This window comes from Gorilla gorilla, chromosome 12 (genome assembly GCF_029281585.2).
Source record: "Gorilla gorilla gorilla isolate KB3781 chromosome 12, NHGRI_mGorGor1-v2.1_pri, whole genome shotgun sequence".
NCBI lineage: Eukaryota > Metazoa > Chordata > Mammalia > Primates > Hominidae > Gorilla > Gorilla gorilla.
In genome coordinates, this window is record NC_073236.2 from 93,439,222 (window position 1) to 93,455,726 (window position 16,505).

At 48.1% G+C, this 16,505-nt stretch overlaps 1 protein-coding gene across 3 annotated transcripts in view; it reads right to left on the bottom strand.

Moving 5' to 3' along the window:
• Positions 1 to 15,927, bottom strand: part of EPAS1 (endothelial PAS domain protein 1) — an 89,673-nt gene extending 73,746 nt beyond the window's left edge. Inside the window, exon 1 of one of the 3 annotated variants that reach the window (XM_031006928.3) lies at positions 15,295 to 15,927. In XM_031006928.3, coding sequence (XP_030862788.3) covers positions 15,295 to 15,320 — 26 coding nt within the window. In that variant the 5' untranslated portion in view covers positions 15,321 to 15,927. The remainder of the gene's footprint in view (positions 1 to 15,294) is intronic. The other 2 variants (XM_063695901.1, XM_055377821.2) reach the window with 2 other exon arrangements.
• Between the last annotated feature and the right edge of the window lie 578 nt (positions 15,928 to 16,505).

Sequence of the window (16,505 nt, forward strand, 5' to 3'; positions counted from 1 at the left end):
GGCATCAAAGATGTTACAGATGAAGGATCAGGGGCCAGAGCTGAGTGGCCTGTCACATCTCATGGTCAGCATGTAGCACAGCCAGGCGTTTGCACTCAAAGCCTTTTTCCCACTTCTAGTAACACCGGAAGGACAAGGTATCTTTTAGGTGTCAGCATTCACTCTGTTTCTCTGCTAGTAGCTGTCTGACCTCTTAAAGACCTTGGGCAAGTCATCTGCTTTCTTTGGGAGCCCACAATTAGGTCTTGCTCATAAGATGCAAAGCAACAAGTAGGACCTGAGCAGACATGGTACAGATGTAGCTCTTTAGGTTTAGAGATCTAGGTGTGCTGAGTTGAAGGGATATTCCCATTCTCGACAGAATCACATCTGGCACAAACCATCTCCATCTCCACAGGGGAGGGAAAAACAGGCCAGATGTAGAAAGGAGCATAACTGGTCAGACCCTTTATCTGGAATCCTGGAAGTGTCCTTGGTCTCTTGGGTATAATCAGATTTCCTCACATCCCAGGGTATGGGCAAAAATAGAACTCATACCCAAAAATCATTATTAGTAAAAACTAATAATTCTGAAAATCCCAGCCAGGTAAGAAATTTAAAGGCCTGAGAGCAAGAGTCTCCTAGCTTTTCCTAAGGCTGCCTTCCAACTGCAGCCAAATCACATCAACAGGCAATTATGTGCCTAATGATTATATTGCTGTGCTTGTTAATAATGATGCCTTGAAGGTCTGCCCTTTAAACTTTTCAAAGTTCTATTGAGATAATAGTTGCAAAAGTGATTTTTAAAATATAATAGACTTTAAAAATGCATGGTTTTATGAAACTCTAGCTCATTTCAAACTCATAATAGTACTCTGAGAAAGCAGCAAATATGTCTAACCCCACTTAGGAAAGGGGTTAAAGAAAGAAAGGTTAAATTACCTGTCCTAGGTCACACACATCAGAGAAAGATCTAGAAAAGTCTTTCAAACTCCTAGAGACTTGAGAGCTCCTCTGAACCCCATGGGGAGGTAGGCTTTGCCAGGGACACAAAAAAAGAGAAGGTGACTCGGGAGCATTAACAATCCGTTTGGCAACATAAAAGCCAAGAAACACAGAACCCTGTGGTCATCCCAACGCTAATTTTGGAGGCAAAGAAATTCAAGTGGGTGAAAGTTTGTCTCTCTCCAAAATAAACATGTACTGTGCCTTGGCCCTGAAGATCTAACTCAAGAAGAATTAAGTTGTCGTCATTGCCCTGGTAATATTTGGAGCCATACAAGGAGATACAGGTGGCCTGGAATCACCAAGATTATGTTGATTTGGGTATGGAAAATGGTTTCAAATGTGCTCAAAAGAGATGACTCAGGAACAAAGGGATCAATGCTCACAGTCACCCAGACTCCTTTCTGCCTGGGTTTTCTGCTCACCAGGCTTTCCCAAGGCCCTGGGCTGGCTGGCGGCCACAGTGACCACACCACTCTCAGGTGTGCCCATGTCTCAACATCTCACTAGCCAAGGTGGGGAAAAGTACTTGCTAGGAGTTCAGCAAAGGCAAAGTTGGAACTTTTCAAAAGGATGTTTTACTTTAAAAGGAAGAGAAAAGGAAATGAACACAAAGGAATAGATGTGGATATGTTCACAGTTTTCACACCCTAACAGATATCTAGTCACAGGTTAGCTTGGTAGGACATCTTCCTTTTCCTTCTGGAGGTCCACCTGGAGCTGTGAGAAGGTAGATGCTAGACTCAAATTTCTAGCCATGGCAAGATTTGGGTAAACAACACTTTCTAGCCTAGGGGAGTTCTTAGGAGATTCTTGAGACTAGGTCCCTTAGTTTGGGCTGCGCTGTGCTCCAAAGCTCTCTGGCACCTGCAGTCTTTTCCTGGTTCTGACAGTCCAGGCTCCTTTCCACCTAACTGTAGAGGGCCCTTCCCTGCTCTCGGGCCTAAGGCTCAGCAGCCTGCACAGAGTAGGCAATGAGCAGAGAATGACTGTGGAGCGAGTCATTGAACCAACCAATCCTGCCTGGGCCAGGCAGCAGTTTCCCAGTTTTACAAGAATTTATTGATTACTAGAGGGACAGAAAAGGAATAAGAGGCCAAATATGCTGGGTGCAGTGGCTCACGCCTGTAATCCCAGCACTTTGGGAGGCCGAGGCGGGTGGATCACAGGTCAGGAGATCGAGACCATCCTGGTTAACACGGTGAAACCCCGTCTCTACTAAAAATACAAAAAAATTAGCCGGGCATGGTGGCAGGCACCTGTAGTCCCAACTACTGGGGAGACTGAGGCAGGAGAATGGCGTGAACCTGGGAGGCAGAGCTTGCAGTGAGCCAAGATCGTGCCACTGCACTCCAGCCTGGGCAACAGAGCGAGACTGTCTCAAAAAAAAAGGCCAAACATGCAGTTGTCATTGTGAGGTTAAATTCTAAGCCAAAAGTACTCAGGAGTTATATAGCCTCCCTCAAAGTACTAGTGGACAGAATGAGCTAGAGTGACTTGGATGAGACCCGCTGGCCTCTACTGGTCCCTGGAATGGAATCTTCTCCAGTGATTTGGGATCTCTGGCCAAGGCCTGGCCCACAGTGTTCAGGTATGACTTTAAGTGTTTCTAAATTCCTCCAGGGGAAAGGTTACACCTGCTCGAGGAGGGAAAAATCCCCAGCTGCTCTACCCAAGTGACTTCAGGAAGACGGCTCCTTTTTTCCCTCTTCTGGTGGTATCATCCCAAGAACTTGAGTTACGGCTTTAGGGAGTGTTGTGACCAAACACTAGGAAAGGAGAAGGTCAAGGTACAGCTTGGTCGCAGTGCTCTGTACAGGGTGTGCAATGAACAGTTATTGGTAGAAATTGATCAAAGGGATGGTCTGACTTGGATTTGGCTGTGTCATGCCCTACAGATAGTGGGATATTGAAGGGACTGTTCTCTTTCCATAATGGTTAGACTCAAAAACCTAGAATCCAGAATGAGAAAGGGACAGAATGAGAGCCTTATCAAATAATGAGGGGGACAAAGGCTTTACCATCAGAAAGAGAACCTTATCAAATAATGAGGGGGACAAAGACTTTACCATCAGAAAGAGAACATGGGGATGAGGGTCACTGCTATTTTAGGATATAGCAAGCTGTCCTCTTCCAGCTCCCACTCCGTGGACTAGGAGACTCAGACATGGCGTTTATTACCCTGAGAAGTGGTACAGGCCAAAAAGAAACATATATCAGAGTGATTTGGGCACATTCACACATGCCTGATTTACTAAGGGCTAGCAGGGGAGGCTTTGAGGTCAATATTACAGAAGACAAATCATGGCCTCCTCCAACCACCCACTTGATGCTCACACTAGAGCTAGGCTTCTGGTTGGAGGGCTAATGATGGAGATGCCCTGAGCAGCTTCTCATGTGCCAGAAGAGGCATGCACTGCTCCCATGGCCCCAAGGCAACCCAAAGATTCCATCACAACATGACTCAGGAAGGCCTGCCCCTAAACTTCCCAACACCAGCCCAGGCCTGGTCCTCATCTCCTTTCTGCTAGCAGAGCTCCAGATCCAGCTCTGGAAGGAACTGGCTCACCAGTCCTAGCCTGCACACTCTGTTTATTCCTGCCTTCTCATTTTACTTATGCAATTCACCTCAAATGGAATGCCCCATACTCATCTGCCTATCCAAATTCTACCTAATCTTCAAGACAGACCTAGGTCTTCATGCTCCTCCAATAAACCTCCCTCTAATCTCCACTAATCACTTCCTAACTATTCCCAACACACAAGATCTATTTACCCTTACTCACTCTCACTTAATTACTATCAATCTTCCATTGTTTGCTCAATGTTTTATCTGAGTTGGTTGTGACTTCCTAACAAGATGGCAACATTGTAAAGGCAGCTTGGACATCCATTAACATAAATCATCTTATATTGCTTAAACAAATCATTTTAGGACATCCTGAGTGCAGGGTCCATCTAATGCCTCTTTGTAACCTCACCGTTCAGCATAGCACCTGAATTTGGGAGGGAACCTATAAACATCTACACACAGTGATGATTCCCACAAACCCTGCTATAAGCATGGTGGATAACCAATGAGGATAAGTTAGGCTGATGTGAGCAAAGTGTCTACCTGTGCTTCCAGTTCTCTACACCAAACTCCCAAAGTTCCTGACATAGACAGAATTACTCAGTCTACAAATAATTACTGAGCACCTAAAGAGACCTCTATTCTGACTTCTGTGGGGAAAAAAGAACAGGAAAAAATGACTGGATCCTTGCTCTTGAAGGGCTTACCACTTGAGTGGTGATCAGGGACATATGCCACCCCCAACCTTCAAAAGCAAGTTGTAAAAGCATCATACAAATAACAAAATACAGACTGAAGACCGTCTATAAACACAGGGGTAACCAATGTGCAGTTAATCAGGGAAGGCTTCCCAGGGAGGATGATCTCTGAACTGAGAGCTAGTGCCCTCTTGCACAACTTCCCCATCTTGCTTTTAACTTTGAGATTAAGCTGGAGTATTCTGTTTGGCTGTACTCACCTTAGTGTATAAGGCATTCTTGAAGTGAAGCACTGATATAATACTAGCCTGACGTTTGCATCTGATATAAAGCTATGTATCAATAAGACCTGACTGTGGTCCCCCAAATTTTTTCTTTTCCTTTTTCTTTCTTTTTAAAGGGAAATAAGTAAAGGGGTCAAATCTACATGAATAAAGAAAGCAGAGCTTGTGAGGCAGGCTTTCCAAGTAACCCAAGGGACATGAACAAAGCAATTCTATTATTTTTTTAAAAAAACTAAGCACGATTTCAGAGCCCCCCCCCCCCCAAAAAAAAGCAAGCAAGATATTAGGGCACATCAGAAAATCAGACATCCTTGGCCTTCAGGAACATGCTATATTGTTAGAAAGGCAAAAACAAATAAAGTATCATTAGATAACAAGGAAATATAAGCAGGCTTTTTGGCAAACAACCAAAAGCTAGTAATGCAGGGAGTGGGAGTGCCACTGTGGAAATTTCTACGCTCCCTTAGTGATTTTGTGTAAGATTTCGGGAAGCCTGGGCTCACAATAGAAAAGTAGGAGCTATTTGAATAGGAAGAGAGGGGAAAAGCATCCAGATGGAGGAGCTAGTGTGAGGGAATAGAAGTGGGAATGAGTACTGCAGCACTGCCTTTGAGGCTGTGGGAGGAGGCTTGTGTATTAGGAACTCAGGAGGCACAGTGAATGATGGTGAATGGGCGATAGAGGTGAAGTGGGGTCCCTTGTAGTCAGCAAGGTGAACTCCCACTGCCATGGTGGCTGCCCTTGGGAAGAAAACTAGGCCAAGGACCCATGTCTTTACTGAGGCCCTGAGTGTCTAGCTAATCTTTGGAGATCCCTAAGAGAAACCCAAATCCACAAAAGAAACCCCTATCCCACTCTGAAGATTCTCTGTGCTCCGAGGATAGGACAATCCCGCTGAGGAGGCCTAAAACAGCTGCAGGATCAGCACCATGTGGACCTCTTCTGAGGGACCAGGAAAGCGATCTCAGCAGCCAGGGTGCCTTCCAGTCAGTCGGCAGGGAAATGCACGGGGGCACTAATTTCCATGAAACTCTGGAAGACTCCAGAGAGTCAGGGGACCACACAGTGCCCAGCCACACAGACTAGGATTTCTTTAGATGTCTTGGCCATGACAAAGGCCCTTACCAAATGGGAGGCGCACATCAGCTGAGGCAAGACAAACAGAGTGATAGCAAGAAAGCCAAAAAACCAAGAAGAGCCTCAACTCCCATGCCCCACCCACCAATAATTCCCCCTAAGTCCTGGGTACAGAATAAAAGACAGACTCCCGCTGCACAACGATATGGTTACATTTATAGAAGCTCTCTTGTCACCAGTGAAATGTGACCTTCATACTTTCCTTATCTTAATATCTGGGTAAACATTTGTTGTGCAAGCACACAAATAAAGGTTCTAAAGGTGAAATGTGGTGTGTCCAGCAACACCACACTGCTCCAAACCCAGGCCCCAGAGAGTCCTTTTGGCTCTGCAGAGGACTTCTCTCTCCCTTCACCCTGGGCACCAAGGCACCAAAATTAGCTTCGTCGACCTCAGCCAGCTCTGGAGTGAACGCTGCCATTCGAAAATAGCATCTGAGAACTCTTGGAAACACAGGAGAGAAATACAAGGGTACAGTGGTTTACAGAAACTTACTGCGAAAGCAATCTCACTGGAGTGCTTTTTTAACTGAATACACAGGAAAGGGGCATCATGAGGATTTACTCCAATCTGTGGAAAGTGAATTATATGCTTCTAGCTCCCATCCTGATTAATTCTATTAAGTGTGATTGTTTTCATTTAGAAAAATATTGCAGAGGTAATGTTCATAAAGAGAGTTTGTCAAATGACCCGTGCTTTGACCCAAAATTTTGCTGTACTAACTTGCACAGTCCTATTATTTCTAGACACTCTCTAAAAACATTGTATCTCATTTCCCCATATATTTGATATATGTGATTTTTAAAATCTTGTCTTGAAATGCAGAAGGAAGGATTCTCAAGCAGTTCCTCAAAAGGCACAATTTTCTGTTGTTTCTATGTGGAATTCATAAACAAAGCCAAGTAACCGAGTTTTTATGTGTGCTTAAAGGCACTCTTTCCTGCAACTGTGTGTGACGTATTTTTCCAGGACAATCTTTCTCAATACTCCAAAGTGCTTCAGTAACAGGAAGTCATAAAGGTAGGAAGGAGGCCTGTAAATATTTGCTGTAATTACTCATTAGTAATGAGAATGGCTGGCATTGAATTTTGAGTCACCCTTTTGTGCTCATGGCTCATTACCTTGTAACTGGAGCCCAAGGTGGTACATATGGGCTTTCCCTCACCATGGACACCCAGGTCCACTTCTAGGTTTTACTTCAGACAGTGTGGCTTGTTTCTCTCAGCACCTCCATTTCCCAAATATAAAGGAAGGAAAGCATGCTGGTCTTCTTGCTCCCTGCCCCCTAACCAGAGGCAGTCAGGAAAAATCTTATACAAAGTAGTGACAGTATGCAAAGTTTTTATCAAGAGTGAAATGTGTGTATTTTTTTAATACTATACTAATACAACATCGAGAGACAGATAAATACTGTCTGGGTAGACACACAGCACAATGATTTAAATGATTACCAAAAAATAATCATATACTTTAATGGATGTATTTTAAACAACTTATAAAATGCTTCTGAACTTTCTCAGATTCAGCTCATGTGTCCTCTTATTCATAACAAGCCACTGACTCCCCTTAGTCACAGGCCGACATCAGGGCACCTCGGACTAAAAATGAGACCAAAAGACTCAACCCGTTACAGAATTGATTAACTTCTAAGAATACTATTGGCTGTACCCCCTGCTTCTGGGGGCAGCCTACAGGGCAATGGGGGTTACCTTCAGCACCACAATCATGAGTACAACGTAATGGATCCACTTTCCTGCCCACGTGTTTGATTACACGGCCTAACCAGATAAAATCACTAACTTGTTATGATTGCTACCACTTATCTCTTAGTTTTCTTAATAGGAGAGTTCCATGGCTGGGGATGGGGGGGACAGTTCAAGAAGTCACTAGGGGTGTATAAGACACTTCTAACAATCCACTTCCATGGCTTTATAGAATTCGCAAAACATCAGATGAGTACATGGCAAATAAACATATGTTTCAATGGGGTCATTTTTCTCATTGACAAGACACCCTTTCTGAAATATTTTTCCACATGAGAAAAGGATCTGTTCACAGGATCATTATCTGGCATGGAAATTACTTATAACTTTAAAACTGAGGAATCTTTCCAAGTTCGGGGGAGTAGGGGCAGTGGGAAATGTGCCTCCTGGAAACATGTGGAACTTCTGGCAGTGATGTCATCTAGTAAGAGTTTTGCTGACGTACAAGTGGCCCCTGCACACAGCCTAAGGCAGTCAAGCAAACAGGTATTTCTTAAGGAATTAGAAAAAACAAGGTCACTTAGAAGTGGATAACATTCTTGTCCATTCCACACCTGACTCTTCAGCTCCAGGTATCTCACAAAGGGTCTCGCCACTCTTCTTCACTTTATGCTTTCATCAGATCATGGGGCTTCCAACAGTGGGAACAGACAAGGGTCACCAAATTACACCCAACATCTACTTGAAAATTACAGATGCTGTTAGGGGCACCCCATGGATGACCACCACATGGACTGTGACGCACAGTTGCCAACATGGCTTGCTTCTCTCTTGATTAAGGTATGTGTCAATGCAATTCTGTTTGACAGCACTAGAAAAACTCAAGGTACCCTCTAGGTTCACAGTGCAGAGGCCAACAGTGTGATGGCTGTGAAGGCTCAGGGCTCATCAGCGAAAGGGCTCTATAGAAATGCAACATGCTATTATCACAACAATCATAGCTATTCTTTATCCCCCTATCCATTCTTTCCTTCCTGTGCTTGCAATTTCAAAAGATCAAAAGAGCCACAGGAAGTCCTGTGCATCTTGATGGTTCTTCAGAAGCCACAGAGGAAGAGCTTCTAACAGGTTCTCCTGCACAATGGAGTCCGAAGGCTGAAGTAATTATTGAAGTCTTGCCACCAGCGAAGGGTGGGATGTGGAAAGCTTTGAACTTCTTGGGGCAGGAGAGAACCACCTCTTGTCAGGGTCTAGGAAAACCCATGAAAAATAAGAAATTCAAGGAGTTCCATGTTGGCCTTTCAGATCTTCAATCCCTATCTGCTTGTGAGGTTTGATGCAAGTGATAAATCACAAAAAAGAAAAGTAATTATAAGGAAAACAACAAAGGCAGTTATCATTTATAGAGCACTTATTGTGAGTCAGAAGCAGTATTAAATACTTTATAGATATCTTCAGTAAGGGAAGGGCGTATGGAACACCCATTGAGAGTATAGACTCTGGGGACCTCCTTTACTCAGGTTGAATGCAGCTCTGCCCATGCTACCTATATGACCTTGGGCAGTTAGCCCTTCTAGACTTCAGCTTTCCCATCAATGAAGTGGGGATAATAACAGGGCTTATCTCACAGGATTAAAAAGTTAATCCATGTAAAGTTCTGAGGACGGCACTGGCACAAATTAAGACTGTCAGTTTTTTATTTTGTCCTGATGCAAAATATAATTTCTATTAAGGCCACATACATTCCTAGAACATGAAGGTCATCCAAATAACTGTTTGAGGATGATGGAACATTTGAGGATAAATTTGTTTTCACAGTCATTTTTCAGAAGCATTAATAAAATGAATCATACCAGTATTTACCCTGTGCAGGGCACTTGGCTTCCCGTCCTTCCAAGACTGAGGGCAGACATGTAGGTGGACGGACACGCCAGCCAGGGACAGGGAAGATTAAGCGGCACCTCAGAACCTTTACTAAATACACACACCATCCTCCTCCCCATTCTTCACCACAGGGAGAGGCAATGGCAGTAAAACACAAGAACTGTCTGGGATCTGAACAGAAAGACTCTGAAACATAAGACAGTCACCAAATCAGACATCCAAGAGCAAGGGCTTGCCTTTTCCATATCCTAGAACCTTCGAAAGGCTATGGAGAGCTGAACAGACTTCCTTCAGAACAAGTTGCTTCTATACATAATGCCTTGCACACATTTTCAGAGATTTACACGCCAGCCTCTGAAACCCATTCACAAAGCCTGGTTAAGAAGCCCCCTCTCCCTTCTTGGCCTTCCTGGAGTCATAGCTGTCTCCACTGATATTCTCAGGGGAACAGAAATTACTACCCCTGTTGTCTGTGGAGCCCCACCAGCTCCCTTTCCATGTCCCCACCCAAAGCAAGTGTATAAAGAACAGCAAACATTCCATTTCAGGGGCCTTCCTGTGTATGGTATCGAAGTACATGATAAGGGATACACCATAGGGAGCCTTGTGTGTTTTCTTTCCTCTCGTTAGCCCTCAAACACTGCCTTCTCCCATTTGACATTCCTTCTGAGCCAGTCTTTAAGCTGGTGGTCAGCACCTACTCTGTGTGGTTCCGGGGACACTAGGAAAAAATTTCTCCACCTCTAAATACACATAATACTCTTAAATAATTGTGTGTGCTTATGTGTGTGTTGGGGAGGGGGGCGGTTATTACCTGAAATGCTACTCAGAGCTTATCTTTTGCTTCAAAATATTAGATTTCTACAGAAAAGCATGTAGGCTGTCAGCTCTTTATATTTTCTTTCTTTTCTTTCTTTCTTTGACGTTGTCTCGCTCTGTCACCCACGCTGGAGTGCAGTGGCACGATCTCAGCTCACTGCAACCTCCGCCTCCCGGGTTCAAGCGATTCTCCTGCCTCAGCCTCTTGAGTAGCTGGGACTACAGGCATACGCCACCACGCCTGGCTAATTTTTTGTATTTTTAGTAGACATGGGGTTTCACCATATTGGCCAGGCTGGTCTCAAACTCCTGACCTCGTGATCTGCCTGCCTCGGCCTCTCAAAGTGCTGGGATTACAGGCATGAGTTACCACGCCCAACCCCTTATATTTTCACTTAAGCTTCCTTGTATCTCTTTTTTTTTTTTTTTTTTTCCTAATCAGACTAAGCAAGTTGATGACCAGGACCATATCCCCTATTTCTTAGTATTCTCTTCAGCATTTTAGCCAGAGTAGGAGTCGGTGTTGAATACAAGTTTGGCATCTTATGGATTATATCTTAGGGTGAATATCAGAGCTGGTGTCCATCATGTGAACAGGCAGCATGGTACTGGTGGGGAGAGGGGTAGAAGTACAGAGTACTAGGGCCCCAGGAGCTAATATTGCTAACTTGACAATACTGGTAAAAGCTAGACCTGTTAAGAACTACCAGCGATGGTTAGTACTGAAAGCAAAAGGGAAGATTCATCAGGCTAAAATAAAAAGGGAAACTAGCAGGTTGGCATAGGGCAGAACCAAGGAAAACAAAACAAAACCCCCAAAAAACTACTAGATTTCCTGAAAAGTGGAAAAGCCTAAATCTCAAGACAATTAATGACAGCAAGTATTTTCAAATGTAGGAGCCTAAAATCCTGGAGCACTGAGAATTATCTAATTGTTTCCTTCCATTTCTAAACACTTTACTTAATAAATTCCTAGAAAGTTGAGAATCACCACCCCCACCCCCCCCCCCGACGCACGGGCACACACACACACACACACACACAGAGAGAGAGAAAGAGGGACATTCTAAGTAAATTAAACTGTTTAGTCTCACAGTTTTCACTCCTAGTGAAAATGCCAACTAACCCAGTACAAAAATCAATCTAGCAGCTGCTTGAATGTTCTCTACCTCAACAAGCAATCTGCTCCACTGAGGAGCGGTCCTTGCATTGGTTTTGTTTAATGAGGTCTACCTATATAAGTAGATTTTTTTCTAACTAAAACAATGAATTCATACTTCTCAAAGTTTACAGACACTGGGAACAGCATCAATTCAACTCTGCTTCCTTTTTTTTTTTTTTTCAAAAAGCAAACAGAATCATCACTTCTACTGCAGCCTAAAGGTGTTGATAATTATCCAGAAAAGCAAATCTCCTTTCTATAAGGTTCAGCGGTTTGAGAGTTGTGATGGGGAAGGCACTCCTTCGGAAATCATCCTCACTATCTAGAGATATTTCAGGGCTGGGGTACTCTCCTGTGAACAATAGGAAAATACATACTTAATTGAAAGTAATAAACCAGGGTTCTGACTTTTTTTTTTTTCTTTGAGACGGAATTTCACTCTCTTGCCCAGGCTAGAGTGCAGCAGCGCTATCTCGGCTCACTGCAGCCTCTACCTCCCGGGTTCAAGCAATTCTCCTGCCTCAGCCTCCAGAATAGCTGGGATTACAGGCACCCACCACCACGCCCGGCTAATTTTTTTGTGTTTTTAATAGAGACGGGGTTTCACCATGTTGACCAGGCTGGTCTTGAACTCCTGACCTCAGGTGATCCACAGCCTCAGCCTCCCAACGTGCTGGGATTACAGGCATGAGCCACCGCGACCAGCCCTGACTCTTATCAGCACTAATTTTCCTTGTGACCGGAGAAGTCTTTTAACCTCTCTCGGCATCAGTTTCCTTATGCAGAAAGAGAAAAGTCTGACTAGATGATTTCCATGGTCTCTTATAAAATAATTCTAGGCTCCCTATAAGCACCATTGAAAAAAACTTGAAATGATGGCATTCTTTTGAACTTCATGAAAACTGTATGAATTAAAACTTAAATACTCAAGCCAACAATGTGTTACATCAATTCTGTATCATCCTGCACTGCTGGTAATACAATGGAAACATATCAAGTGTGGAGGGAATATTTATTTAAAATATATGTTTAAATTGAGAGAAACTGTCCAGCAATATTTTTTCCCTTCAGAGTTGGAATAATGATGGAGTTTGATTTGATTTTAGGAGAGGAACAACTAAGTCCAGCTGTCAGAAGGAGGGGGAGATTGGAGATCCAGGTGTCTCCAATTCCCCTTCCACGCTAGCCCTGTACTGAGCACTACTGTATAAGCACTCTGGGAAGGTGTCTGGACCTAGGTCTGGCTTTGGGACTGGACTTTGATCCCTGACTATCCAAGGATCTCATTTACATTTGCCTGAACCACTCCTCAAACCCTGTGCACCCCAGAATTTCCACATTTTTTTCCCAGTGAAAGGACTCAGGCATTCCTGATAGATGCGTGCACAAAAAGGTGAGTGAAAGTGCAGTACCTCCACCCACCAGGCTTCAGTTTCTGACATCTGTGATGTCACCGCAAATGCCCACTACCACCAAAACTGGTACTATCAAGGACACCCAGCCAACTAACATTTAGAAAGCAAACTCTTTATTATTAAACATTAACATATTTATCGACGTGTGAACATTCTGGGACAAAATCATCTGCCCACTTCTTGAGGGGCCATTGTTAGAACGAATATTCCAAATGTTCTGCCCATATTACATTTGGGGGAAGAAACTGCTCTGCTAAACCAAAGAAACACAAAATGTAAGAACTAGTGGGCAGAATCATCAGCAGAGAGCCCCCTCACTGTCACATCGCCCTTGTGAGGCACTCAGAAAAGCTACAGCAGTCACTTACATGACAACACCAACTTTCAATGTATTGGTTCACATATTTTAATTACATCTTGGTCCCTAAAGAAGCCTGCAGCCAGCAAACAGACCCAGGCACGAAAAGTAAATGAGTCTCAAAATGATTAGCCCAATAGGAACTGGACAACCCCTTAAGGGGCTCTAGATGGTGAAGGACACGCTGTTTGCCCTGCCATTCTGCAGCACAAAAATCCAGGCAGGTCGAAGAGGGCGGACACCCTCGCGTGGCCACCAGCCCGGAGCCGCAGCTCACACAGCGGCCTCCAAGGCGTTTCGCAGGCAGTCCCCACAGTGGTTCTTAAAGCGGCCGCTCTCGCCAATAATTGGGAGTCTAATTACGCAACGTTCTTCCCGCTCCCATTCCCGCTTCTTCTCTCTTTCCAACAGTCCGCTAACGAAGCAGGTACTGTAGCTGGGTGTGTCGAAATCATTTTTCCCCTGCTCCCAAGTTTCTCGGTATGTACTGTACAAAACTGCACAAAACCCGGCGCTAAGGAGCGCAGGAGGAGCTGACACTTCACACATTTGTCAAGATTACTGTCAGGCCCCACCTCGGCGATTGCCACATTCCCGATAGGCATCGCAGTTGTAAAATACACAAGTTCCCTCCCCGGCTCCGGACCCGAAAACGTCTGCAGGCGCTGTCTATAACTTTGCTTTTCGATGGTTCAGTCATTATTAGCATTATGATTGGTTTTTACGAAACGCACTGGAATCTTAAGAGTCTTTTCCTTGCTCTGCTGCCTTCAAAAGACATCGAACCCCAGGACTGCTCCGAGGGCCCTGGGAATGTGCCAGCTGCAGTCTCAGGGCTCCCTCACTTGTCTTGGGTCTGAGGGCGCGACGGTGACGAGAAAGGGGGGACTGCGGCCAGGAAAGGGGAGCAGGGCCCAATCCCCTCCCCTAGCGATCCCGCAGTGAAGGGCCCGGGCGCCGAGCCAGGACAGGCGCGATTCGCTCCCGTTTATCAAATCCTTATCGGTGCCCCGAGGTGGGAACCGCTGCTTTCGACCGGAGGATACACGGTTTCTGGCTCCAGTCCCGTAGTGGAAGTTGGAACAAGAGCAAATCAACCTCGGCAGTGAGCCCTCCCGGCCAGTCACCTCCCTCCCTTAGCGAGTCGGTCCTCCTCATCCTCGCATCTCTTCACTGCCGCTCCGCCGCTGGTTTCCCGCGGCTCAGGCGGTTCAGCCGGCCGCGCGTTGGATTCCAGCTTCCCGCAGCATAGCCTCGCCAAGCCGCGGCCGAGCGCGGGGATGGAAGCTCCAGGCCACTGGGGCCGCACGGGTGGAGACAGGAAGAGAAAGGGGACAGGCGGCGAGCCGCACACATTTGCAGAAGATGAGGCCCTACCTGCTTCTGCGCGGCGGCGCAGAGGGCTCGAACCCTCGCTCCGGTAGCGCCGGGCCCGGCTGGACTGGGAGCGGCCGGGAGAGGGCGAGAGGGCAGCAAGAATTGGCCAGAGTTGCCTCTCACCCAGTGCCGAGAGGCTCGAGAGGGCAGGCGGGCAGATCGTGGCTGCCCTTCTCTGTCCTCTTAGGAGACAGACACCCGGACCTGCCAGGGACATCCAGTGTTGCCGTCCGCTTCCTACACACCGAACCATCTGCCCCCGCAGGGCAATCCAGGTCACTCACTACCTACTCTCCCCAGAGTCAAGGTGCGGCACGAGGAAGTGGGTTCTCCAACCTTCGGTGGGGTCTGGAGCCCGGCAGCGGGGCGCTCTGAAGGGTCCTGGCTCCTCGGTAGGATCGTGTCCCTGAGCCGCTCTCCGCCTCCCGCCCCCCTTTCCCCACTTGGGCATAGGAGCGCATTTGGAAGGACTCCGGGAATCCAGAGAAAAATAGAGACGTGGATGCTGCCCCAACATGAGAGACCAGAGAAAGTCGAGGACATGCACCCACAAACATTTCCAAGCGCCGGTGGCCACGGTAATCTGGTGCGGGGCGGCTGGGAGATTTTCAAAGGCACCGCGGAAGCACCTCCGACCTCCAGGCCATCTCCCTCGGCCTCCTGGCCTCGCCGTGCGCGCAAATCCCCGACTCCTCCGAGCCGCAGAAGTCTCCACTGCAAAGCTGCTGCTCCGCGCCCCCAAACCGGGCACATGCTCTCCCCCTCACAGCCCTCCAAACCAAGCCTCGAGCTCCGAAGACCTCTCAGCACTCTTCTGCCAACCACTCTCGGTCGCGCCTGCCCCGCGCAGCCGGGCCCTGGCCTCGGACCGGCCCCCTGATCGGCCCGGACGCCCGCTTACCTTTTCTTCTCCTTGTCAGCTGTCATTGTCGCTGTGGCCCTTTGAGACGTTCAGACGCCGAGCACCTGGGCTCCCTGGCGGGTGGGGGGCTGTGGCCCTCGTCCGCTCCCCGCGGCCCGGGCGGGTGGTGAAGGTCCGAGGTGCGCGCAGGTCCCGAGCGCCCCGCGCAGTCAGGTGGAAGGTGGCGCGCGGCGGGCTAGGTGCGGGGGCGGGGGTGGAGAAAGGTGACTGGGAGGAACCTGCGCGCGGAGGCGGGGTCCGGAGAAGGAGTGGGTGGAGGCTGTCAGACCCGAAAAGAGGACGGAGAGAAGGGAACCCAAGTTCCTTTTTCCCTGGAAAAGGAGTCACTTTTCTGAGTTTTCAAAGAAAAAAAAAAGTGGCTCGAATGCTGGGAGTCGGAAGGAGTCGGAGGCCGGGCTGAGCTGACCATACAGTCTCAGGACACTGCCGAGGATTGTACGGCCGCCTCAGGAGCGCTGGGGCGGAAGCGCGGCGGGCACCGGACCCGTGTGGCGGTCCGCTCGCGAGTGTAAAGCTCCCGCGGCCGGCAGCCCACTTTAAAAACTCCGTCGGCCGGCTTGGGGCGGGCACGGGGCGGGCGCGGAGGGCGGGGGGCGGGCACCGGCGCGGGGGTGGGGGCGGGCACGCGCCGGCAGGCCCCGCCCGCGCCGAGCTCCGGGCGGCTCACTGCGTCCCGGCCAATGGGGACGCGCGGCCGCAGCCTCTGCCCTGACCCTGGCCCGCCTCCTGCCCCCGCGCTGCGCCCCGCCTCCTGCCTCCGCACTTCGAGGACTTGTTTATGAGGTCGTCTGGGCGGCGGGTAGCGGGGTGGGACTCCGCGTCGGGGAGACGCAGCCTGCGCAGGGCCGAGGGGCGGCCGGGAGCCGGGCTCCGGGATTGCTGCGGGGGACGGCAGTTGCGCCACAGCGTCGGTGTCCTCGTACCGGCGCCGTGCCCTTGGAACGAGGGCAGGACCGCGGGCAGCGCCGGGCCAGCGCGGAGCCCCTCCACGCTGCTGCGCTCCTGCGTCCCTGGCCCTGTGGCGTGGCCCTCGGGCCAGGTGGGGATAATTTCTCGGCCCCCAGCGGCTGCGTTTCGGGCGTGGGCGATGCTCCCTTTTCGGTGGGACGCAGCTGACTTGACCGTCTGGGAGAAACAGTGCAAGGAAATTGATCTAGGGCTGCGCCTGCTCTTCCTTCCCTCTCCCAGCA